At 41.7% G+C, this 27766-nt stretch overlaps 1 protein-coding gene and 1 long non-coding RNA gene across 2 annotated transcripts in view; one reads left to right on the forward strand and one right to left on the reverse strand.

The window, feature by feature from the left end:
* CYP2R1 (cytochrome P450 family 2 subfamily R member 1) overlaps window positions 1–27766 on the forward strand; it is a 41218-nt gene that overhangs the window by 6100 nt on the left and 7352 nt on the right. Inside the window, exons 2-3 of the mRNA XM_074954956.1 lie at window positions 12582–12723; window positions 24191–24823. Coding sequence (XP_074811057.1) covers window positions 12582–12723; window positions 24191–24823 — 775 coding nt within the window. The remainder of the gene's footprint in view (window positions 1–12581; window positions 12724–24190; window positions 24824–27766) is intronic.
* LOC141988889 (uncharacterized) lies at window positions 12468–20466 on the reverse strand. The gene is made up of 3 exons (XR_012639858.1): window positions 20370–20466; window positions 16097–16432; window positions 12468–13248 (listed from the first exon to the last, which is right to left on the reverse strand). It is a non-coding gene; the product is annotated as an uncharacterized LOC141988889 (long non-coding RNA).

The following is a 27766-nucleotide window of genomic DNA, read 5'->3' on the forward strand; positions in this document are numbered from 1 at the left end:
CGGGGAATTCTAGTTATCCTTAGAGAAGCTTGGAAAGAATAGCTATCCCAGTCCCAAAATGTACTACATTATGTCATGTGGATGTGGGAATGGCTGGGTCTCGAGATAATTTGCCCAAGAAAATCTACTGTGAGCCCAGCAAACCCAGGTCTGACTCTACAGGTGCTTGAGAGGGTTTATTAGCCCAGGGATCTAGTACTAGTCCCCAGTATGGAAATTAAACTTTTGGCCAAATAGCATGGTCCATACCAGGTCATCTGGCGAGTTGGCAAGGGGGACTATGAGATCAGAGTTATCATGTTAATCTGTTAAAACCATGATGAGCCCAAGAAAACCTATGTATAGATCCCAGGGATCTCCCTGTTCTCCTGTACCACAGGTACAGGCTCCAGTGGGCCCCTTTGATGTATCAGTAGCAGCAGATCTTGCCTCACATTTATTCCGGATAGCCAAGAACCTCTTGGAGCACTATTCACTGTTTTCCTCCTTGCCAGGCACTTCCTGGCACACCAAATTCTGACAATCCAAGGGACAAAGCCTGAACATAAAACCCATCAAATCTCTAAGAAGCTTCATGGAGTGGTGTAGTGGGAGGTACAGTTAATGCTGGAACTCAGAGTCACTGAGAAGTCCCTGGTGCAGTCCTGTGGTGCTAGTACCTAAGCCAGACAACACTGTTTGGTCCTGCACAGATTTCTGTATTCTATCCTAGTTTGATACTTATCCAGTGCCCCAGGTAGATGAGCTCCTTGATCATTTAGGGAAGGTAAGGTATATTATAACCCTATGCTTGACAAAAGGGTATTGGCAAATACCCCTTACACTAGATTTGAAGGAAAAAGCAGTGTTTGCCATGCCCTTGAGGCTTTTTCAGTTCACCACCATGTCCTTTGGTTTGCATGGGGCCCCAGCCACACGTGGACCATGTGGTTTGCCACCAGTTTGCAGCAGTATACCTTGGCAATGTGGTTATTTTCAGCACAGACTGATGGTCACACTTGGTCCATTTAGCATCTGTACTAGTCGCTGGGGGAGGCTGGACTCACAGCAAACCCCCAAAATGCAAATTTGGCATGCAAGAAACTAAATATCTTGTATAGCTAATGAGAAATGGCTGAACCCATTCCCTTGAGAACAAGATAGAAGCCTTGAAGAAAACCCTGGTCCCCAAGACCAAGAAGCAAGTGTGAGGGTTGCTAGGACAGACAAGTTATTCACATTGCTTCATTCCACAATTTGCCACCCTGGCAACATCTTTGACTTAACTTACAAAGGCATCCACACCAGGGGTACAGAGGACAAGGGAGTGTGAGGAAGTCTTTGAAAAGATAAAGGACATTTTATGGAGGCAACCTATTCTCCAGTACCCAGACTTCTGGCTACCATTTATTCTTCAAACAGATGTGTCAGAAGTTGGCCTAGTAGTAGTATTAGCATACAACTCCCCAAAAATGTGTCGCGGGGTACACACACCACTAGTGTCACCTCCGCCGGTCGCTCTGGGAATTAGCTCTCAACTGGCGTTGCACTCTCCTCTGCCCGTATCTCTCCCATCATCCTCTCATCCTTCTTGCTCCAGGAACTGCAGCCTCCTTTTTGTGACTCAGCCCTCCAGCCAGGTCACTCCATGGTTCCCCCTTCTGGGAGGTGTAACAAAGTCTTTCCAGAACAAATCATCCCAGGCAGTCCACTGTCCTCTGCATGTTCAGTGCCACGTCACCAATGGCTGGTCGGGGTACCCGGGCTCAGGAATACATATGGTGACTATGTCCCCTTAAAGTGGATGCAAGCGATGAAAGACACCAGTCCACACATCGCAAGATGGTACCTGGCGCTACAGCCCTGTGCATTCCAAATATGCCACCGTCAGGAATACAACATGGAAATACAGATTTCTTTTCACAAGAAGGAACAGGAGATGAGACCTATGGATCCATGTGGGATGAAGTGTACCAAGCATTCGTCGGCCCATGTTGAAGCCCCCACAGCCTTGGCACACCCCACCATGAGAAGATGTCCCGCTGGAAGGGAAGAGCAGTGAGTTCATACCTCTAGGAGATGACTAAAGAAATCTCTCATGATAGCTGCAGCAGAACCAGTGAGAGTTGCTCTTCTGGCATCTAGAAGGGGCTGAGTGGGCTAGATGAAAAGGGTGGGCTTCTTCTACTAGGGGCCATTTCTGGGTGAAGCCAGGATAGGGAAGGAAGACTCTCCCTGCTGTAACCCAAGTAACCTAACCTTGACAGCACTGGCCTTGGATCTCTATGAAGGGCTAGTGTTTATATTATGGACTTAAATGCCTAGGTGTCTATTTTGAGTTAAGATTTTCTGTTATCCCCGGAAGCGGTCTGGACTGAGAGCTAGGCTGGCTGGAGGAACCAGGACTCAGGGGGGCACTGGAGAGGATGAGTCCCTGCAATGCAGTGTCCAGACACAGGTGAGGGGAGTGTTCTGGTGGTGAGGACACACTATAACATCCCTAATTCCCTGACAATATTATTATTTATTATTTTTGTTACCATAGTGCCTAGAATCTCTAGTCATGGACCAGGACCCCATCGTACTAGGTGCTGTACAAACACAGAACAAAAAGACAGTCTCCTGCCCCAAGGAGCTTACAATCTGTGCATAACACAAAAGACAACAGATGGAAATATAGACAGAGGGGAGTACAAGTAAACAATGTCAGCATAATGTGCACCGACAGCATTGTCATATACTTTGTAGGCATCACAGCAAAGGAGAGGCTGAGGAGGGATTTGAAGGTGGATAACGAGGTTATTTTGTGGATGTGTATGGGGAGCACTTACAAGCATCTGGGGTAGCATGAAAGAATGTGAAAAGGTTTTTTTTTTTAATTTAGGAAGTGGGCAGTGGAGGCTGGCATTGTGGGTCGAACGGAGGCAAGCACTGACCGCTCAATAGTGAATGAGAGCTATGAGATAGGTATTTAGGAAATTCAGGGAATTGGTAGGTAAGATCCCATTGGATGCAACTCTAAGAGGAAAAACAGTTTGAGAAAGTTGGCAGTTTTTGAAAGAGACTGTCCTGGCTTAACCTGGAGATCTTTAATGATCTGACACTCAAAAAAAAGAGTCCTACAAAAAGTGGAAACTAGGTCCAATTACAAAGAATGAATATAAACAAACAACACAAGCACGTAGGGACAAAATTAGAAAGGACAGGGCACAAAATGAGATTAAACTAGCCAGAGACATAAAGGGTAACAAGAAAACATTGTACAAATACATTAGAAGCAAGAGGAAGACCAAGGACAGGGTAGGCCCATTATTCAGTGAGGGGGAAAGACAATAACAGAAAATGAGGAAATGGTAAAAGTGCTAAATGACTGTTTCAGTTTTCACCAAAAAGATTAGTAGCGATTGGATGTCTAGTGAACACCAGTGAAAATGAGGAGGTAGGATCTGAGGCTAAAATAGGGAAAGAGTGAGTTAAAAATTACTTAGAATAATTCTAGTTGGCAGGTCCTGATGAAATACATCCTATAATACTCAAGGAGCTGACTGAGGAGATATCTGAGCTGCTAGTTATTATCTTCGAAAACTCATGGAGGACTGAAGAGATTTCAGAAGACTGGAAGAGGGCAAATATAGTGCCAATATATAAAAAGGGGAATAAGGACCACCCAGGGAATAACATACCTGTCAGTTTAACTTCAGTACCTGGAACGATAATGGAGCACATAATCAAGCAATCAATTTGCAAACACCTAGAAGATAATAGATTGACAGCGTAACAAGCCTTGTGGATGAGGGGAAGCGGTAGATGTGGTGTATCTTGACTTTAGTAATACTTTTGGTACTGTCTTGCATGACCTTCTCATAAACAAGCTAGGGAAATGCAGCCTAGATGGAGCTACTATAAGGTGGGTGCATAACTGGTTGGAAAACCATTCCCAGAGAGTAGTTATCAGTGGTTCACAGTTAAGCTGGAAGGGCATACTGAGTGGGATCCCGCAGGGATCGGTCCTTGGTCTGGTTCTGTCCAATATCTTCTTAAGTGATTTAGATAATGGCATAGAAATACACTTACAAAGTATGAGGACAGTACCAAGCTGGGAGTTGTTACAAGTGCTCTGGAGGATAGGATTAAAATTAAAAATAATCTGAACAAACTGGAGAAATGGTCTGATGTAAATAGGATGAAATTCAGTAAGGACAAATGCAAAGTACTCCACTTAAGAAAGAACAATCAATTGCACACATACAAAATGGGAATTTACTGCCTAGGAAGGAGTACTGCGGAAAGGGATCTGGGGGTCATAGTGAAACACAAGCTAAATATGAGTCAACTGTGTAACAGTGTTGCACACACAGTGCCCATCATTCTGGGATGTATTAGCAGCAGTGTTGTTAAGAAAGACATGAGAAATAATTGTTCCGCTCTACTTCGCACTGATAAGGCCTCAGCTGGAGTATTGTGTCCAGTTCTGTGCACATTTCAGAAGAGAGGTGGACAAATTGGAGTATGTCTAGAGGAGAGCAACAACAATGATTAAAGGTCTAGAAAACATGACCTATGAGGAAAGATTGAAAAAATTGGGTTTGTTTAGTCTGGAGAAGACAGAGGGGGATATAACAGTTTTCAAGTACATAAAAGGTTGTTACAAGGAGGAGAGTGAAAAATTGTTCTTGTTAACTTCTGAGGATAGTACAAGAAGCAATGGGCTTTAATTGCAGCAAGGGAAGTTTAGGTTGGATATTAGGAAAAACTTTATAACTGTCAGGGTAGTTAAGCACTGGAACAAATTGCTTAGGGAGGTTGTGGAATCTCCATCATTGGATGTTAAGAACAGGTTAGACAAATACCTGTCAGGAGTGGTCTAGTTATTTCTTAGTCCTGCCCTGAGTGCAAGAACTGGACTAGATGACCTGTTGAGGTCCCTTCCAGTCCTACACTTCTGTGATTCTATGGTGGGAATTGACCGTGAAGGGCCTTGAAAGTGAGTACAAGCAGTTTATGTTTGAAGGGGGAGCCAGTGAAAGGATTCAAAGGGTGGGGTGACTTGGCTGAAGTGACAGGTTAGGAAAATGATCTTTACAGCAACATTCTGAATGGATATGAGCAGGGCAAAATTGCATTTGCCCAGGCCAGAGAGAAGGATGTTGCCGTAATTGACACCTGAGATGATGAGCATACATGGCTGCAGGTGTGGTGTGTGGATACTCTTTAAAGAGGGAGCCCCATGGCACAGTGTGCAGAAAGTTAATACAGCTGGGATGACCTATCTGTTGGCCTGCTCACACCCTCAGCTTCCCACTCACTGATCCCCAGAATTAGTAGTGGGGAGAAGGGAGGAGATGTTGCCCCAGAGATGGCTAAGCCACCTTTTCCAATGCACAAGTTATAGGGGCACAACAGAGTATATTCTTATTTAAGAGAAGCACATTATAACAAATAGCAGCACTTGAATATAGTGTCAGTTTCACTGAAGGCATTTTGTTCCAAAACAGTCTTCCATTTGATTGTTTTGGGTTGTTTTTTTTCCCCAACAATGCTTTCTGAACATTCAGATGTGTAGTATCTTAAAAATACATTACACTGAAGCAGACAGTCTGTTAGTTTATAAGTTAATGACATTAAAGCTTTATTTTAATTTTCTCAGTATATTATTTTAAAAATGTTTAAATGCTAGTAATGAAAGTCTTTTTAACTTTGCTTGCTCTGTTGGTATGCTGGTCAATAGAGGCACTGGCTGTGGAAACTCTTGCTAAAATAGTAAGAAAGTTGGGTTTCAGAAGCCAGTAACTGTGGACCACAGAATTGGCCCTGACAAGTTCACCAGGAACTGGGAAGTGTGCAAAGATTTATTTAGTAGTACAAACTTAACTGGAGCTTGACTTTGACGCTGAGCACATGTAATTCTCAGATTCAGTCCTTGAGTAGTGATTGCTCTGGGCCAGTTACTGAACTCAAAGATGAATAGAAACTTTGGTTTGTCATATGGTTTATTGGTTAGGAGAAATAAGAACTTTTCAATTATATAAAAATAAGGTAGAAGTAATTATATTTTTCAGTTTTGTGTACTCTCTAGCATTTTATGCCTGTGGGGATAAAGGACATATGTTCCAGTTTCATCAGTCTTGTATTTTCTCACTTGGCAAATGTTGATTGTCTTGCATTTTTTTAAAAACTGAAATTAATATTTCTTTTTTGGTAACACAGGTGAGGTACTAATAGAGATTGAGATGTCAGCAGAAATAGTGCTGGAACAAATTGATAATTTAAAAAGCGGTTAGTCCCTAGGCCCAGAGGTTATACATCCAAGAGGTCTGAAGGGACTTAAGAATGAAGTGGTCCAGCTGCTAGCAAAAATATGCAACCTGTCATTAAAAACAGCTAATGTATCAGAGGACTAGAGGCTAGCAAATATTCCACCTATATTTAGAACATAAGAATGGCCCTACTGGGTCAGACCAGAGGTCCATCTACCCAGTATACTGTCTTCCGACAGTGGCCAGTGCCAGACGTCCCAGAGGGAATGAACAGAACAGGTAATCATCAAGTGATCCATCCCCAGTCGCTCATTCCCAGCTTCTGGCAAACAGAGGCTAGGGACACCATTCCTACCCATCCTGGCTAATAGCCATTGATGGATCTATCCTCCATGAATTTATCTAGTTCTTTTTTGAACCCTGTTATGCTCTTGGCCTTCACATCCTCTGGCAAGGAGTTCCACAGGTTGACTGTGCATTGTGTGAAGAAATACTTCCTTTTATTTGTTTTAAATCCGCTGCTTATTAATTTCATTTGGTGACCCCTAGGTCTTGTGTTATAAGAAGTAGTAAACAACACTTCCTTATCTACTTTCTCTACACCAGTCATGATTTTATAGACTTTAATCATATCTCCCCTTAGTTGTCTCTTTTCCAAACTGAAAAGTCCCAGTCTTATTAATCTCTCCTCATACGGTAGCCATTCCATATCCCTAATCATTTTTGTTTCCCTTTTCTGAACCTTTCCCAATTCCAATATATCTTTTTTGAGATGGGGCGACCACATCTGCACGCAGTATTCAAGATGTGGGCGTACCATGGATTTATATAGGGGCAACATGATATTTTCTGTCCTATTATCTATCACTTTCTTAATTATTCCCAGCATTCTGTTCGCTTTTTTGACTGCTGCTGCACATTGAGTGGATCTTCTAAGAGAACTGCCCACAATGACTCCAAGATCTTTCCTGAACGGTAACAGCTAATTTAGACCCCATCATTTTATATGAATAGTTGGGATTATGCTTTCCAATGTGCATTACTTTAGCACATGAAATTCAATGTTGATAAATGCCTTTTGTTGCCCAGTCACCCAGTTTTGAGAGATCCTTTTCTAGCTCTTCGCAGTCTGCCTGGGTCTTAACTATCTTTAGTAATTTTGTATCATCTGCAAATTTTGCCACCTCACTGTTTACCCCTTTTTCCAGATCATTTATGAATATGTTGAATAGGACTGGTCCCAGAACAGACTCCTGTGGGATACCACTATTTACCTCTCTCCATTCTGAAAACTGACCATTTATTCCTACCCTTTGTTTCCTATCTTTTAACCAGTTACCAATCTATGAGAGCGCCTTCCCTCTTATCCTGTGGCAGCTTACTTTGCGTAGGAGCCTTTTGTGAGGGACCTTGTAAAAAGCTTTCTGAAAATCTAAGTACACTGTATCCACTGGATCCCCTTGGTCTACATGCGTGTTGACCCCCTCAGAGAATTCTAGTAGATTGTGGGGGCATGATTTCCCTTTACTAAAACCATGTTGACTCTTTCTCAACAAATTATGTTCATCTGTATGTCTTTATTGTTCTTTATTGTAGTTCTTTATTATAGTTTCAACCAGTTTGCCCGGTACTGAAGTTAGGCTTACAGGCCTGTAATTGCCGGGATCACATCTGGAGCCCTTTTTAAAAATTGGCATCACATTAGCTATCCTTCAGTCATCTGGTAGAGAAGCTGATTTAAGTGATAGGTTACAGACTACAGTTAGTAGTTCTGCAATTTCACATTTGAGTTCCTTCAGAACTCTTGGGTGAATACCATCTGGTCCTGGTGACTTATTGCTGTTTAATTTATCAATTTGTTCCAAAACCTCCTCTAATGATACCTCAATCTGGGACAGTTCCTCAGATCTGTCACCTAAAAAGAATGGCTCAGGTTTGGGAATCTCCCTCACATCCTCAGCCATGAAGACCGATGCAAAGAATTCATTTAGTTTCTCTGCAATGGCCTTATTGTTCTTGAGTGCTCCTTTAGCACCTCGATCGTCCAGTAGCAGCCTCACTGGTTGTTTAGCAGGCTTCCTGCTTCTGATGTATTTAAAAATTCTTTTGCTGTTACTTTTTGAGTCTTTGGCTAACTGTTTCTCAAATTCTTTTTTGGCTTTCCTAATTGTATTTTTACACTTCATTTGCCAGTGTTTATGCTCGTTTCTATTTTCCTCCCTAGAATTTAACTTCCACTTTTTAAAGGATGTCTTTTTGCCTCTCACTCCTTCTTTTACTTTGTTGTTTAGCCACGGTGGCTCTTTTTTGGGTCTCTTACTATGTTTTTTAATATGGGGTATATATTTAAGTTGAGCCTCTATTATGGTGACTTTAAAAAGTTTCCACACAACTTGCAGAGATTTCACTTTTGGCATTGTACCCTTTAATTTCTGTTTAACTAACCACCTCGTTTTTGTGTAGTTCCCCTTTCTGTAATTAAATGCTACAGTGTTGGGCTGCTGTGGTGTTTTTCCTGCCACAGGGATATTACATTTAATTATATTATGGTCACTATTACCAATCGGTCCAGCTCTATTCACCTCTTGGACCAGATCCTGTGCTCCACTTAGAACTAAATCAAGAATTGCCTCTCCTCTGGTGGGTTCCAGGACCAGCTGCTCCAAGAAACGGTCATGAAAGGTGTCAAGAAACTTTATCTCTGCATCCCATCCTAAGGTGACATGTACCCAGTCAATATGGGGATAATTGAAATCCCCCATTAGTATTATTGAGTTTTTTATTTTAGTAGCCTCTCTAATCTCCCTGAGCATTTCACAGTCACTATCACGATCCTGGTCAGGTGGTTGGTAACATATCCCTACGGCTATATTCTTATTATTAGAGCATGGAATTTCCATCTGTAGAGATTCTATGATACAGTTTGATTCATTTATGGTTTTTACTTCATTTGATTCTACGCTTTCTTTCACATATAATGCCACTCCCTCTCCAGCACAACCTGTTATGTCCTTCCGATATATTTTGTACGTTGGTATTACTGTATCCCATTGATTATCCTCATTCCACCAAGTTTCTGTGATGCCTGTTATATTAATATCCTCATTTAATACAAGGCACTCAAGTTCACCATTTTATTATTTAGACTTCTAGCATTGGTATATAAGCACTTTAAGAACTTGTCTCCTTTTAGCTGTCTGCCATTACACAATGTAATTGAATGGGACTCTTTTTTATTTGACTGTTTCTGATCAGACCCTGCCTGTATTTTATCATTTTCCATCCTCTGGTCCTCACTAGGGCACAGAGATTAATAGATCCTCCCCTAAGGGATGTTCGAATCATGTGCTCCTCCGCACCTCTCGGCTTAACCCCAGTCCTTAGTTTAAAAACTGCTCTATGACCTTTTTAATGTTAAGTGCCAGCAATCTGGTTCCATTTTGGTTTAGGTGGAGCCCATCCTTCCTGTATAGGCTCCCCCTTTCCCAAAAGTTTCCCCAGTTCCTAATAAATCTAAACCCCTCCTCCCTACACCATCGTCTCATCCCTGCATTGAGACCTTGCAGTTTTGCCTGTCTGTCTGGCCCTGCGCGTGGAACTGGGAGCATCTCAGAGAATGCTACCATGGAGGTCCTGGACTTCTATCTCTTACCTAGCAGGGGTAGAAATGGGTTCTAGTAGTGATCTAGGGAATTACAGACCAGTAAACCTACGTCTGTTCCTAGTAAATAGGTCAAGACAGTAATTACAATTTAATAATGTGTGGAAGATTGTGGTTTGATAGGGTCCAACAAGCATGGTGGTTTCTCAAGGAGAATTATGCCTTTTATAATTGAATATCACTATAGTAATGGATAAAGAAGAATTGGCTGACAATTTATTTAGGCTTTCAAAAGACCTATGACAAGTTTCTTTTTTGAGAGACTACTAAAGAAACTAAGTAGTCATGGGGTGAGAGGCAAAGTATTGTCAATTAAAATCAGGCTAGGAGACAGAAAGCAAAGAGTAGGAATAAATGGTTAATTTTCCATAATGGCAAAATGTTATGGTTGCCTTATCTGCTGTCAAAAAAGCAAACCAAATTTAAGGATGCATAAGAAATGGGATGGAAAATAATATGAAAAATATTATGTCACTATATAGATCAATAATTTGCCTTTGCCTGGAATACCGTATGCAGTACTGGTCAATTTATCTCAGAAAGGATTTTGCAAAATTGTGGGGGACTTAGAGAAGGGTAATGATGATGATGATTAGGGGCCTGGAAAAAAACTTTTGAAGAGAGATTGAAAAGTCTGGGATTGTATACTTTAGAAAGAAAATAAGTAAGTGGGAACAAGGTAAAAGTATGCACAATGATGAATGGTATGGAGAAAGTAAATTAAGAGTTTCTGTTCCCCGTCTCATAAAAGAAAAACAAGGGGGACAGCCGAAGAAATTGAAAGGCCGCAAATTCAAAACTGATAAAAGGAAATACTGTTTCACACTATGCATAATTAGATTTTGAAACTTTTTGCCACAGGTTGTAATGGAGGCCAAGAGCTCTGCAAGTTTCAAAGTGAGACTGGACAGTCATATGTAGGGCCCTACCAAATTCATGGCCATGAAAAGAGTCACAGACTGTGAAATCTGGTCTCCCCCTGTGAAATCTTGTCTTTTATATGATTTTACCCTATACTATACAAATTTAAAAGGGGAAGAACAGCATTTCTCAAATTGGGTGTGTTGACCCAAAAAAGGAAGTTGCAGGGGGGGTTGCAGTATTGCCACCTTTATTTCTGCGCTGCCTTCGGAGTGGGGTGGCCGGAGAGCAGTGGCTGTTGGCTGCCCAGCTCTGAAGGCAGCACCCCGCCAACAGCAGCGCAGAAGTAAGGATGGCAATACCATACCATGCCGCCCTTACTTCTGCACAGCTGCCTGCAGAACACAAAGTAAAATTACATTATTTTGGGCAGCCAGAGAGTGGCAGCTGCTTACTGAGGGCTCAGTTCTGTGGGCAACAGTGCAAAAGTAAGGGTGGCAATACCATACCATGCCATCCTTCTGTGCTGCTGCTGGCGGTGGCTCTGCCTTCAGAGCTGGGCTCCCAGCCAGCAGCCGCCGCTCTCCAGCTGCCCAGTTCTGAAGGCAGTGCTGCCACCAGCAGCAGCGCAGAAGTAAGGGTAACAGTACCGCAACCCCCTACAATAACCTTGCGACCCCTCCATAACTCTTTTTTGGGTCAGGACCCCTCCAGTTACAACATCATGACATTTCAGATTTAAATAGCTGAAATTGTGAAATTCACAGTTTTTAAAAACATCTTATGACCGTGAAATTGACCAAAATGGACTGTGAATTTGGTAGGGCCCTAGTCATATGGGTAATAAGAATATCCAGTTATAATACTAAAAAAAGGTTTGAAAGTAATATAAAACCTCATGCTTAGGGGTTAAGCTAATCTTTATTAGCTGTTAGGACAAGACATTCGTTGGGGGCAGATTATCCCATATCTGCCTTCAACAGGATTTATTGCATGTTCCTCTAAAGCATCTAGGCCACTTCTGGAGACAGGTACAGGACTAGATGGACCATGGTATCATTTGTTGGCTGTCGTCATGGGTATCATCGTTTGATGATTCTTTAGCGGCCTATGTGAAATGAGTTGGTGACCAATTTCAGAGACAGGAAATGGGTCTAGATGGACCATCTCATAATTTGATGGTTGTCATGCTAGCACAACTGTTGTGGCTGTCATCATTTGATGGCTTTTTGGTGGTCAGTGTGGAATGAGCTAGTGGTTTCAGTCCATTACTAGTGTACAGGTGTCCATAGCCAAACTCTTCTAACACAATTGGCACCTTTGACAGTTTCAACAGCGAGAGAGACCCGGGGTTACATAGGCATGGTGATGAAACTTTCTTCTCACTTGGTCCCTGCAAATCAGAGTCGGAGATAGTTTCGTGAAGCTTGCATGGCACACCTATTCTGTGGATATAGAATACTCATAATAAACAGAGGACTTCATAGAACTGTCAATTCAATATCTTTCTATTATTATGTAATATTTATATTGCAGGAGTGTTCAAAAGCCTCAGACAGAATTTGGGCTGAATTGTAGTTGGCACTGTTCAAAAAATACATAGAGACATGGTCCCAGCCTTAAAGATTTTACAATCTAAAGTTTATGGAGAAAAGATTATTCTGAGCAATGTTTATACTTGCAATCTGGAAACAGCTTACAAAATATTTATGGTAGTGATGCTTAGTTCTAATTTTTCCAGTATTGTCTCCATTACTTATTCTTGAAAATGACTTGCAGTTTAATTTTACAAGTGCACTTTTGTTCATTTGTTCTTTTCAAAGATTTTCAGTCTTGATCTTGGAGGTATATCTGCTATTGTACTGAATGGTTATGATGCTGTAAAAGAATGCCTGGTTCATCAAAGTGAAGTTTTTGCAGACAGACCATCTCTTCCTTTGTTCAAGAAGCTGACAAATATGGGAGGTATGTGCTGCTGTCATGAAAGGGGAGATATTTTCTTATTACATTGGATACTTACTTTAGATTACTTTCCCAATCTTTTCATCTCCTATTCCAGAATATTTGACACTTTTCTAAAGATAGTGTCTGGGAAAGAGTCCCATACTTGGGCTGTGCGCCTGAGTAAGGGAAGTAGAATTCTTTAAGCTGTAAAGTTAATGTTCCTATGGTCTGTGGTAGCAGGTTGCAGCATGAGTTCCCTCCCTCCTCACTGGTGATCACACACAACCCAGGGCACTGTTGACTTTGGAACTTTTCAGTCACTTTTTTGACAATGGTCAGGGAAAGAAGTCTATGCAGGAGCTACACTTCTTCATCTGCCACTTCAAGTCTTCCAATTGCTCAGTGTTGATCTTGTTTGAATATCTTTTGCTATTGTGTTCATTCCTGCCTCCCATGCAGGTCTAGCCCTTTTTGTGTGTTAATTTGTTTTCTATGAGTTTTTCATCAATGTGGATCCGGGATGATCAATAGGAAGGTGGTCTCACGCTGCCATAACCAAAAAAAAAAAAAAAAATTATTAGACCTCACAGTCCAGGAGAATGAATTATTCTACATTTTACAAGAAATAGCATTTCACTGAATTGAGTTGGAATGCTGATTGCCAGTGTCTTGGACTCAGGAATATTTTCCCTCAGGCTTTAATTACTCAAGTCCAGCTAGCTCTCTTAACGTAGATTGCTTCTCTCTTCCCCCTTTTCTCTTCTATACTACTTTCTGGTCACTGGACTGGGTAATTTTGCCATTCCTCCCTTCCCCCATTCCCGGTGAACTGGGGGCAAACATTAACTAACATATTTAAGTAGTAAGAAGAGTAACTAAACCAGATTTTGTGTGCACACATCATATACATGCATTCTTGCAAAATAAAGACTAAAATTCTTAGAATGCAGAGCTTTGCTTCTCTTTGGATAAGTGGGCTTTTGTTCCATCTCAACTGTGAAGAAGGCAGTATGATGCCAATGAATTTTACTTTTCATTTGAGATATAGTTGGACCTTGCATTAAAATCTTCATGGCAGTAGACTATTTTGACTCTCATTCAGAGCTCTGTTGCTATCCTTCCCAACTCAAGTAGAATCAAAAAACCTTCTCATGCTTTGTCATTCAAAATATAATTTTGTTATAAGTTTGCTCATTAATTTTTCCTGTGCCTATGCCAAACCTAGATGCATTAAAGAAATGAACTGATCTTTTTGAGAAAGACAAAGGCAGAATTTTGAAACTCTTAATTCACCTTTTAAATTCATGTAGAATCAATTTTCCAATATAATAATTGAGATAAAGACAAATAGGGTCTTTTAAACCTTTAGGCTCCTTGAGTTGTCCACAATTGAAGTGTTTTGACTGTGGACCCTCTCTGTGTAATGTTGAAGAAGTAATAGTCTAGATTAATTTTTGGATGTAGGATCTGGACTCTGGGATCCAGCAACAGAAAATCCACCAGAAGCAGTGATGTAGTGGTGCAAACCACCCTTGAATCTCACTCCACCCAGAGGTTATGAGTGTCAAGTTGGCAAAACTGGCGCAGACTAGCCAGGAGATGTGCTGATTTAGCAGCTCTCCTGGGGCAGCCTTCACTGGTGGGAATCCTATGAAGCTCAACTGGAATTTAAAGTTGTTCTTCCCTGAGGGAATTCTCACAAGGTAAATACCTCTTTGTGGCAACTGGCCTTGTAAGCATGGCTGTGTACATATTTTGCAACTGACATAGATAAAACAGGAGAAAGGGAGCAGTTGTCAAATATGAGGCATCATACAGACTTCACCACCTTTAGTTCCAAGTGCAAACCATGACTTGGTTTTGCTAATATAAACACAGAGTTCACATATATTAAAATTATTTATTAAAAACCCACACAATTTCTCCTTCGGGAGAGGAAGAGAGAAAGAAGGAACTACATGGAACAAATACTAGTCAGGTTGCTCAAAGCACTTCAGTGATTACTATGTTGATGAGGGACATCAAATAATCTGTATAGAATAGAATCCACAACAGTATGGGTTTTTTTTTTCCAAGTATTGCACAGCTAAATCGTGGACATGGACATAAACATGAGCATCTGAAAAATGGAAGCCTATACAGAAGTTAGAATTCACTTAACTAAACTATAGAAATCACTACAGACTACCACTATAGTACTGGTTTCAGAGTAGCAGCCGTGTTAGTCTGTATCCATAAAAAGAAAAGGAGTTCTTGTGGCACCTTAGAGACTAACAAATTTATTAGAACTAAGCTTTCATGAGCTTTTCCGCTGTAGCTCACGAAAGCTTATGCTCTAATAAATTTGTTAGTCTCTAAGGTGTCACAAGTACTCCTTTTCTTTTCACTATAGTACTGGGGCTTCAACATTTTGTCATATGAGTTCACTTTCATTATTTTTTTATGTTATTCATTGTCAGTCTAAAATTCAGTTTAAAAACAACATTAGTACATTTTTTTAAATGTCTAACCCAGAGGTGCCCAAACATTTCCTGTTGCACACACACCCCTTACCAGTAATGGAATCTATCCGCATCCTCCCTCCATTACTGCACAGTTGGCTGAGCAGAAGAGCTTGGGCTAATGGCGGAGCTGGGGCCAGAACTGGGGATGGGAGAGAAGCTGGGGCTAGAGGCAGAGCTGGCCTAGGGAGGGAGAGGGAATGAGGGCAGAACTGGGGATGGGGCAGAGTGGAACTGTGGCTGGAACTGGAGATTAGCTGGAGCTGGAGGTGGAGTGGAACTGGGGCTGGAGCAGAGCTGCAGCTGGGGCCAGAGCAGGGGACAAAGTGGTGCTGTGGCTGTGGGCAGAGTGGGGCTGGGTGGCGCTTCCTCCGTACTCCCTGTGGGGCTGAGCTGGGCCCTGCCATGCGCCCTCCCCACCCTCGAATGTTCCTCCATGCCCCCCTCGGGGGGTATGCCCCACAGTTTGGGGACCACTGGTTTAACCTATTGAACTGCCTAGAAGTATAATAAAATGTAGTTGTCACATAATAACCTTACCATTAAAGCAATATTTCTTGTCCCATCAACTGACTACCTCCTAGATACCCAAGAGAAAAGATGGGCTTTGTAGTGAACACAAAGGGTTAACAATACACACTGGTGGACCAAGCAGTACAAGTAAGGTCTCTTCTTGGAGAATGCCCTGCCATCAGTTTCTCATTTAAACTGAGGGATCTCTGACTTGCATGTCTTCTCTGATAGCTAGTATAGCAGTATCACACACAGAGAGAAGCAGTCTCACAAGTAACTGGGTTTCAAACCATGCAGGACTCTAAAAACTAACAGTTTGAACTAAACCTGAAAATGTATTATTAGGTGTGCAGATTACTGGGTACTGGTATAATACGTACTCTGAGATAAGCAGTGTGGAACACAAAACTCCGTATCAGAAGAAATCAGTTGGTGAAAAAAGGAGGGGAGGAAATCACTGTCAATCATTGTGTCCATAAGAAATAATTCTTCTTCAAGTGCTGTCCCTGTGGGTGCTCCACTTAAGATGTTGATGCGTCCCATCACCGTCAATTGGAGATTTTCGGTAGCAGTGTCTGTCAGGGCCGCGCATGCGCAGTATTTGTCTCATGGTGCTGTTGACGCCTTGACTAGCACGCATGACCTGATTGCCCCTCAGTTCCTTCTCAACCATCCTCTGCCTGAGACAGAGCCCCATAGCGATGTCGAAAGACAACCTAAAGAAAATAATTAGAATTAGTTAGCAGTTATTAGTGTTAGTTTGGTTTAGTAAGTTACCAGTCTATATATTTCTCATCCCCTTTTCTGTTTCCCTTAAAAAAATCTTTAGTTATTCCATTTAAAAATAACATCAAAAAGGGACATTAAAATATGCCTGGCTCACCAGGTTTCAAAAGATGTTCCTTGTGTAAGGATGCAATGCCGATTTCTGATGGCCATTCACTCTATGTCCATTGCTTATGTGAGTCACACATACCACAAAAGTGCGCTCACTGAAGCAACCTTAAAGCCAGAACCAGAAGGGACAGAGGTCTCCAACTTAAACTCATTCTCATGGAGAAATCCCTTCAATCAGCTTCTGAATCTGGACAGCAGAACTCCCCAACCAGGGACTCTCCGGGCAAGTCATCAAGTACTCACTCCTCCAAGAAAGCAAGGAGAAGAGACACATCACCTCAGCAGAGAGAGCCGTTGAAAAGAAAACAGTCTCCTGCAAGGTCGCTATCCTCAGTGCCAGCTACGCCAAGAGCACCTTTGATGCACCAGGATCCTCCGGCACCACCTGCACTGGGACCTCTACTAGCAAGGTTAAGGAGTCGAGAGGCAAACAAAAGCCAAACCCCTTCTCCACAGTACCAACAACACAATGAAGGCGACGGTACCACAGCCTTTAATGCCAATATCCCCACCTCCGGTGTCTGCAACAGTATTGGCACCAGTGGTAACCCGTAAACAATCGGTTCTGACCACAGAACCTTCAAAAACGTCAGCACCAAAGGGTACAGCACTGAAGTCCATGGCACCTGTCATAAATATAAAGGGAAGGGTAACCACCTTTCTGTATACAGTGCTATAAAATCCCTCCTGGCCAGAAGCAAAATCGTTTCACCTGTAAAGGGTTAAGAAGCTAAGGTAACCTCCCTGGCACCTGACCCAAAATGACCAATGAACAAATCTGGAAGGTGGGGGAGGGGAGTTTTTTGTCTGTCTGTGTGATACCTTTTCTGGGAACAGAATAAGGATGTAAGCCTTCCAACTCTTGTAAAGTTAGTAAGTAATCTAGCTAGAAAATGTGTTAGGTTTTCTTTGTTTTTTGGCTTGTAAATTTGCTGTGCTGGAGGAAATGTGTACTCCTGTTTTTGTGTCTTTTTGTAACTTAAGGTTTTGCCTAGAGGGATTCTCTATGTTTTGAATCTGACTGCCTGTAAGATTATCTTCCATTCTGATCTTACAGAGTTGTTCTCATATCCTTTTTTTTTGTTCTTCTAATAACGTTCTGATGTTTAAGAATCTGATTGGGTTTTTTGGGTCTTAAAAATCCAAGGGACTTGTGCTCATCTTGTTTATTCTCAAGCCTCCCCAAGAAAGGGGGTGTAAGGGTTTGGGGGGATATTTTGGGGAAATAGGAACTCCAAGTGGTCCTTTCCCTGTTCTTTCTCTAAAACACTTGGTGGTGGTAGCATTTTACCTAATCCAAGGGCAAAGACTTTGTGTCTTGGAGAAGTTTTTAACCTAAGCTGGTAGAAATAATCTTAGGGGGTCTTTCATGCAGGGCACCACATCTGTACCCTAGAGTTTAGAGTGGGGAAGGAACCCTGACAGCACCGCACCAATTTATGCATCAGGAGGACATGGAGGTATCTTCCACCCCATGCTCACCACTATATGGTACCAAGGGGTCACTGGTACTGATGACACCGGAGCAACCTGACTCCCCCATCGTGCCACCATTCTCCAGCAATGAGGAGGACGATCTAGAGGAGGGCACCTTTTCATTGTGCCACTCCTCACCGACCGGTACCGGGCCAATGCTGGGACATATCAGATCTAGAGACCAGCGAGACCGAAACATACAGCCGTGGTTCAGACACCCATGGGTGTGCCCACCTATGTTATTCCCGATGCAATGGCTGTAATGGGACCCAGGGGCAGCCTACGTGAATCAGTACAACAGACCTCAAAAGAGACACACATGTTCCTTTACAACCTCAGTACAGGAGTCATCAGTGGCCCCTGAGGAAATGGAGAACGACAAAGGAGTGGACACAGAACAAGGCATGTCACCTGCCCATTACTCATCATCATCGCTGGATGAGGCTGTCATGCCAGCACTTCCTACAGCTGCAGATGACTTTAAATAATTCCAAGAATTGTTCCGGCATGAAGCACAAAGCCAAAACATCCCATTTGAGGAAGTGACCAAGACCCAGCATCAACTCTGAAAGATCCTCCAAACATCATCTACGTCCAAAATAGCACTGCCAATTAGTGATGCTGTAATGGAGTCAGCAGAAACAGTATGACAAACACCAGTCACCATTCCCCCTGATATGTAAAAGAGCTGATAGGAAGTAGTATGTCCCTAGCTAAAGGAATGGACTTCCTCTTTTCACACCCTCAATCTAATTCATTAGTGGTAGATGTGGTCAGTCAAAGAGGAAAACAACCCCAGTATAGGTCCACTCCATAAGACAAAGACTGGAAGAGACTAGATCTAGTCAGTCACAAAGTATACTAATCTGAGACTCTACAGTTTCACACAGCTAATTATGCTGCACTCCTCACGAAATAGGACTACATAAATTATGCAAAACTCAGAGATGTCCTTAACGACATCCCCAAGGAGAGGCAGGAACAAATTTAAGGCAGTCCTTAATGAGGGACAGATTATGGCAAGAACAGCACTACAGGCATCCCTTGACATGGTGGACATGACTGTACGAACAATGGCCACAGCGATAGTCATGCACAGAGCATCATGGCTACACTTGTCCAGAATCCAAAGGACTTACAGACAAAGGTAGAAGATCTCCTCTTCAACACAGACAAGTTGTTCTTGGCCAAAACAGGCAAGGTCCTTCACTCCATGAAGGACTCTTGGACAACTCTCTGCATCTTAGGCATATACACACCTTCCAACAGGCATAGGAGATATCAACCATACCAGCGTGGCCAAGAGTACTTTCCAAAGACAATGACCTTGTGACTCCCAGAGACAGAGACAACACCCACAGAGATGCTGAACCCCACAGTCTCAGCCTACTGACCCAGACTCCACTGGGCAAGACACAATTTTGAAACATTGATCAAGGGTTTGAACGACCTCTCCCACCAACCAGTGCCATCTACGCATACCCAGATCTTTGGTCACCAACTGCGCCCATTCTATTCACACTTGGGCATCCATTACTATGAATCAATGGGTCTTGGAAATAATACAATTAGATTACGCTATCCCCCTCAGGGATGCCATTCCAACAGGATCCACCACCCATAGTGATCACAACAGATGTTTGGCAGATCGACTGTATCACACACTTGAATCAGCATACAATCCAAGGGAAGTGGTCTCCCTCAGAGACACACTTACACATCAACCTGCTCGAACTGCACGTGGTTCACGACGTGTGTGATCATTTCCTCCCAATGATAAAAAACAAAATAGTAAGAGTAATGACAGACAACACTGCATGTATGTTCTACATAAATCAAGAGGGAGGAGCCTGTTCTCATTCCTTATGCACAGAGACCATAAAATTATGGAACTGATGCATAAATCACAAAGTCACCATTACCACTTCATGCCTCCCGGGCTGCCAGAACACAAAGGCAGACACATTAAGCAGATATTTTTCCCAAGACCACGAATGGGAACCAAATGACAGTATCGTACAACACATATTCCAAATATGGGGGTTCTGCGTCGACCTATTTGCGACAGCATGAAACAACAAATATCCTCAGATTTGCTCATGAGTAGGCCTGGGACCACGATCCTTAGGGGAACGTCTTTCTCATCAGATGGGATGCTCCTCTCCTGTATGTATTCCCACCGATACCACTAAAATTCAGAGTAATACACAAGATACGGATCGACAAGCCAAAGTCATACTAAAAGTTCTGACATGGCCCAGGCAGACCTGGTACCCATACCTGAGATACATGGCAATGTGTTTGCCACACAATCTCCCTCTGCAATGGGATCTTGTCTCGCAAGATGAAGGTCAAGTCCTCCATCCGAGCCTGGAGAAACTTCACAAGGATGTGGCTCCTCCATGATGAATTAACCTGTTCGGAACAAGTAAAACAGGTGTTAGTAAACAGCAGAAAACCAACCACACGTACCACTTACGTCCAAAAATGGAAGAGATTCTCCTTATGTTGCCAGAACAAGCACGTATCTGCACTTAAGGCACCACTCCCATTAGGCTTGGAATACATACTAGAACTAAAGAACTCAGGGCTTTCCACAGGCTTGGCTAGAGTACACCTACCAGCAATTACCGCCTTTTACCATAAGGTTGATGGCATATCGGTATTTGCACACCTGATGACAAAACGTTTTCTCAAAGGTATATAAAATGTATGCCCAGAAATAGGCGAACCCATGAGACTTAAACTGGTGCTCAAAAGCCTTACCCAGAGACCCTTTTGAGCTACTAGCCACCCGCTCCCTTCTCCACTTATCAATGAAGGTGGTGTTCCTGGTCACAATTACATCCGCAAAAACAAAATAGAGGCTCTTATGGCTTATCCCCCATACACCATATTCTTCCAGAACAGTCACATTGAGACCACATCCTAAATTTATATCCCAAATATCATCCTCTTTCCACTTCAATCAACCGATTCACTACCTACGTTTTATCCCTAACCTCATGTGAATACACAAGAGACTGTCCTACATATGTTGGGTATCCGACACACGTTAGCATTTTACTTGGACAGAACAAAGCCCTTCCGAAAATCCCCAAGGCTTTTTGTTTCAAAGACAGAGTGTTCCAAAGGCTCTGCGGTATCCACTCAGAGAGACTATCAAAATGGATTTCCAAGTGCATCCAGATGTGTTACGACCAACTCAAAATAGAACCCGCATCAGGGCTTATTCAACAAGATCACTATCTACCCACGCTCCTCCCCTCTGCTTCAGAGTTTGCAGTAAGGACTCTACAGTAGAGAAGAAACTGAGGGTGTTGGGTTGTGCACATGCTAGTCAAGCTGCCAATGGCACTGCAAGACAGCTACTGCTCATGCGTGGCTCTGATGGACACTGCTATCGAAAATCTTCTATTGATGGTGCCAGGACGCACTGACACCTGAAGTGGAGCCACCCACAGGGGGACACATCTTGAAGAACCTCAGTTACTGCACAAGCTGAGTAACCTTCTCTTCTAAATATTCTCCCATAGTTAAAAGTGTGTCAGTATATAAAAAATAAGAGCATAACCCCAACCCCATTCTGTATTACATAGTGTCATAAATATAAAGGGAAGGGTAACAACCTTCCTGTATACAATACTATAAAATCCCTCCTGGCCAGAGACACAATATCCTTTTACCTGTAAAGGGTTAAGAAGCTCAGTCTGGCACCTGACCAAAAGGACCAATAAGGGGACAAGATACTTTCAAATCTAGGCGGGGGGAGAAAGGCTTTTGTCTGTCTATTCTATGTGCTTGCCGGAGAGAGATCAAGAAAGCAAGCAATCCAACTCTATTAGAATTAGTAAGTACTAGCAAGGAAATGTGTTAGTTTACTTTTGTTTTGGCTTGTGATTTTCTCTGTGCTGAGAGGAAGGTGTAATCCTGGTTTTCTTTTTGTAACTTTAAAGTTTTTGCCCAAAGGGAAATCCTCTGTGTTTTAAATCTGATTGCCCTGTGAGATCAGCTTCCCTTCTAATTTTACAGAGGTGCTTCTTTTACCTTTTTTCTTTCTAATAAAGTTCTGTTTCTTTTAAGAGCCTGACTGATTTCTCTGTGGTCCTAAGACCCAGGGGTTTGGATCTGTGATCACTTTGTAACCAATTGGTTAGGATATTATTCTCAAGCCTCCCCAGGAAAGGGGGTGTAAAGGCTTGGGGGGAATATTTTGGGGGAATAGGAACTCCAAGTGGTCCTTTCCCTGATTCTTTGTTAAATCACTTGGTGGTGGCAGCGTACCCTCCAAGGGCAAAGAGTTTGTGCCTTGGGGAAGTTTTACCCTAAGCTGGTAGAAATAAGCTTAGGGCGTCTTTCATGCGGGTCCCCACATCTGTACCCTAGAGTTCAGAGTGGGGAGGGAACCCTGACACATAGGAAGGCCTTTATATTAGATAAATCATGAATTGCTATAGTATAATTAAGAAGCCAAGTGCCTGACACTCTGAGATTATAGGTGAGGGTGGGAAAATAAAGGTGCTACCTATCTGTATCCAGAGCCATCCTTTATTCATTGGCATATACACTGTGAACTTATCACTGGGAGACTGAAACAATTAACCTTTTTTTGTTTTGCTGGTGCGTGTGTGTTTTTGTTTGTGTCTTAGAGACAAAGTGTCTATTATCCCATCTTTTCACAGAGATGTACATAACTCTCATTAGGATTTGAGGTAATTACTAATAAATACACATCATGTTCTGGAGTGCAGTCCAGACCAATGAGGGGTTATCACTGCCTGCCCTGCAACATTGGGTGTTTTGCAATATTTGTTGTTGTAGCTCACTACCAACCTACCATCATGCAGGTCACACCCTGAGTGTCTGTGTGCTATACACCCGTTGTTTAGCAGCTCTGACCATCATAGCCTGTGTATAGCCCCACTGTGGTTTTCACCAGTCTTGGTTACTACTTGCAGAGTGACCCCAACACACTTCCAGTCCTGAAACTTCCCAAAATCATGTGCACTATAATGTTCAGCTCTCCTAGTTAAAAGAAATAATATAGTTAATTTGCTTCTTTAAGGAGACAAAACACACCAGTTTCCTACATTAACTGGAGTTGACATTCACTTTAGTACAAACACGGCACTGTTAGTTTAGATTAATAATTTTTAATAGATTTTAAGTGAGTTCAAGAATAAGAGATAAAGTTAGATATGGCCACGAGGAAATAAAAGTTTAAACACACATCTAAAACTTATTTTAGCAAGTTTTGGTTGAAGGCTTTGTTCAAGAAGGCCTTTATCACCCTCAGCCTTCTAGCAAGAGGGTGACTTACCCTCTCCTTGATCAGGATCTCTTCCAGAGGCTAGAGGTTCTGGTGCCTTTGTCATCTTAGGTGAAATTGATAACTTGGGGTTCTCTGACCCTTTCGTTTATAGTCCTTTGAATCTCTGAAGTGGATTCTCCTGAACGATACCCCTCAAAGTAAAGTTTATTCAAGCTGTGAGGAAGGCAACATGGAGTCTGGTGGTGAAGGAAGCTCCATGCTCTTTCTTCCCCCACCTGTGTTTGCTGAAATGCAAATTGTTCTGTTTCCTGCCATCTCCTCCCCTGGCTATCTTGATGGTCCTGTTTACTACTTACATGTAAACTGGGGTAAACACAAATTCCTTTGTTTAAGGACAGACCTGTTTAACAACTTTTTCCTAGGCACAGTGGTCTGATTTTGAACATTTCCTAATAACATCATACAGAAGGAATTAATAACTTTATTGACCAGCTAGTTATTTGTTTTCAAATGATATGTCACAAGGCATATTATTATAATAGTGTGTAGGATGTGTTTTCATATGATACCTCACGAGGCATATTATTACAATATTGTGTAGGCTGTGAAAACACAGGTGCTTTGGGTCACAATATTCATATACGTTAATGAGGAAATAGACCTCTGAATCTTTCCTGCATTGGAGTGAACATTACCACTAACCAAGACACTGGGGCATCTCTATTTGTGAATATACTTTTAGAATGGACTGCTGTTTTTCATAGTTTTGTTATCTGTTGAATAAGGATATAGAGCTGTGCATAAAATACTGTTTAAAATGTATTTTCAGGTTTATTGAACTCCAGATATGGTAGAGGATGGACAGAGCATCGCAAGTTGGCTGTAAGCAGCTTTCGTTGTTTTGGATATGGTCAAAAGTCCTTTGAACACAAAATTTCAGAAGAATCCATGTTTTTTCTTGATGCCATTGATACATACAAAGGCAGACCCTTTGATCTTAAACACTTGATAACAAATGCAGTCTCAAACATTACTAATTTGATTATCTTTGGAGAACGTTTTACATATGAAGACACTGAATTTCAGCACATGATAGAGATTTTTAGTGAAAACATTGAATTAGTTGCTAGTGCTTCAGTGTTCTTGTATAATTCTTTTCCCTGGATTGGCATATTACCCTTTGGAAAACATCAACAACTGTTTAAGAATGCAGCTGAAGTCTATAACTTTTTGCTTGAACTTATTGAGCGTGTTTCTAAAAACAGGAAGCCTCAGTCACCTCGACATTTCATTGATGCATATCTAGATGAAATGGATCGAAGTGAAAATGATCCAGAGTCTACATATTCAACCAAAAATTTAATTTTCTCTGTTGGAGAACTCATCATAGCTGGAACAGAAACCACAACTAATGTTTTAAGATGGGCAGTATTGTTTATGGCTCTTTATCCGAACATTCAAGGTAAGAATTTTTGTCATTTTTGAGGAACTGATATTGTACCCTTTATAGTGAGAATTTAGAGTGCATTTTCAACATGGTGTGTTGGAGTTGCCAATACTAATCCTTAGTAAAAATAAAAATTCGTGCGCATTACGCCATTATGCCCCTTTCTTAATGTATTGCAGACAGACATGCCAATGCTTTTTTATCTGCAGCTAAAACGGGTATCAAGTTACCATTAGGATAACATTTTAAGGGGTTTTTTTTGTAAGCACTTCAGTGAACTTTTTTTTAAATAAGGAGAGATTTACTTTTATTATGTGTAGGTTGAACAATATGACAACTCAGAATACTGGCTGGCAGAAGAACACAATCAACAAAAAAGTGTAAATCAGATTTTGGGTAACTGAACCATTTTTTAATCCTTAAGTGCATCAATCCATGACAGGTTTATGTTCTATACACTTATATATATTTACGTTGATCATTAGGGGGAAAAAAGACAATATGAGCATTTTAAAATATAACCAGTGTTAGCTTAGTTCTGAAGTACAATGCTAACATGTATTTTTGAAAATGGTCACATTGAAGTTTTAGTGTGGAAGCTTGGACATTAAATGTCATTAGTTAACTTCCTTTATGAGTTCACACACCTTCTGAAAAAAGATTTTTTTCATATCACAACCTTGTAAGTGCTTAGGTTGAACTAAGACTTTTTAATACTTAGGGGAAGAGGCCAGTTAAGTGTCTCTAATGTGTGAAAAGTTGCTATTTTATATATGATGGGCAAAATTTTCTGCTCATGTAAATGGATGCTGCTGCCTTGACCTCAATGAAACTGTGCTTATTAACACCAGCAGAGACTTCTGCTCAGTGTTTAATTTTCATACATTAGTTTAACTGGTTTAACCATGCTCTCCTGTACATCTTGGTGATTCCACAGAAATTGTGATTGTAATTGCATGGGGGCCATCACTTAAAATATCTTATACATTTTGGAGGGCCTCTATTTAATCAAAAGGGTTTCCTGAACTCCAAATTTATATGGCTAGGGGATAGCAATATATGTTTGTATGTATGTATATGGCATGAGATAAAAGGGAAAAATTGAAGGCTAATAATTACCTTCATAACTAGTTATATTTACTCTTTTCATTTCCTCATAATACAGGATCATTCTCACCTTACAAGCAGCATAAAGCATTGCCAACTCCACATACAGGAAGTCACCAGACAAACCCTGAAAAGTCACTAGATGTAGCTGTTTAAGCACTCAAAAGGAGTAAAAAATGTCACATAACAAAATTTCCAGAGAATTATACATATATATATATATATGTATACACCCCCCCCCTCCCAAAGTACATTCTCAAAATCATTCACAAGCAGCTCAACAGGGTTTAATATAATCCATCCCATGCTCTTACTACATTCTGTTGCATACCAGAAGCAACTACAACAGTACACTGTTATCATAAAGAGAGTGCCTTCTGCTCACTGGGAAGGAAACTGCAGCCCCCTGTTCATTAGGAAGGGCACTCTGTACACTGCAGCCCAAGTTGACTGAGGTTGGTTAATTTCAGCTGAGCCTTCCTTTCTTGCCAGCCTGGATTTGAGCCAACAGGTTAGTGAAAGGGAGAGCCCAGAACCAGGGGGAAGAGGTCATTCACTTGACCTGAGCTCGGCACTGCAGGGAGCCAAGAAAGTAGATTTAAAAACAAAAATCCGTTAGCTGGACCCCTTCCCCCTATTTCCAGGGTTTCATTTCTGAAAACAGCTGGGCAGCTAACCCCAGGCCAAGCCAGGGGAAGGAGTAAAGGGGAACTGAAATCAAGCTAGTTCCACCTTTGATCCTGTAGTAAGGGCTTCATTCCTGGAGGCACGGTGCCCCTGTCTCATACCACCCCATCTTCCATCCGTGCAGCTCTCCTCACTGGCTAACCTGCCTCCCCCACCCTACCCACTTCATTAGGCATCTTTCCCTGCATCACAGGGTGTGATACCTACTGTGGAGTGGCAAGAAAGAACACATCTGGGTTAAAAACAAACCCTGGCTAATGTGCTACTCTCTCCAAAGTGCTGCTCTCTCTTAGCAAAGTATTTAATTAGCCTCCACAAACTTATTTTTCTCATCTGCAGATTATAATGATCTCAGTCCAAGAAGCCCTGGAATGTGATTCCTTCTGAGGACATACTCAATTGAGACATGATGACATTGACTTGGTGTGCAACAGAATGTAGTAAAAAGATCATGAAATGGATTTTATTAACACTGTTGAGCTGCTTGTGAATGATTTTGTGACTAGATATTGGTGACTTCTTTCTCTGAATGTCACTGTAATTGGCAGTGAAAGTCGCTAGATTTGTCACTGGTCACTTTGACACTTATTTTCTTGCAAGTGAAAGCAAAAAGTCACTAAATCGAGTGACAAAGTCGCTAAGTTGGCAACTTACGGGCCTTACAAAAAGAAACATTCTTATTCCCTTCTGCATTAGGTCTTCCCCAAATCATCATCTTCCAACAGGGGACAGAAACTAGGCACTTCTTGGAGTTCTGTCTCTCAGCCAGATCATTCAAGAGGCACTGTACTGTTAAAACACAAAGTAATCCCTCTCCCCTAAAATTCTCATGTGATCTCAACTTCTGTTAGCTCTTGGGAGAAAAATAAGCTCAGGATTCAAGTTCAGATTCTTTACATAGCAGTAAATAATATTAATATCCTGCATTTATGCAGACATTTTCCACATGAGGATCTCAACTTGTATCAAAATACCAGTTAACTACAAAATGCACTAAGGTTCTGGTCTGATCTATCTCATGCACTTTCTTTGGGATGGGAGAGGTTAGTTTCATTTTAAGAACTTGGTAATAGTTCTTCATTGTCTAGATATACTGTGTTGACGCCAGTCAAGCTATATCACTGCTATTTTGTGTGATTTAGGGGCTGTCTAATGGCATTAGCA

Source organism: Natator depressus, chromosome 6, assembly GCF_965152275.1.
Source record: "Natator depressus isolate rNatDep1 chromosome 6, rNatDep2.hap1, whole genome shotgun sequence".
NCBI classification, from domain to species: domain Eukaryota; kingdom Metazoa; phylum Chordata; order Testudines; family Cheloniidae; genus Natator; species Natator depressus.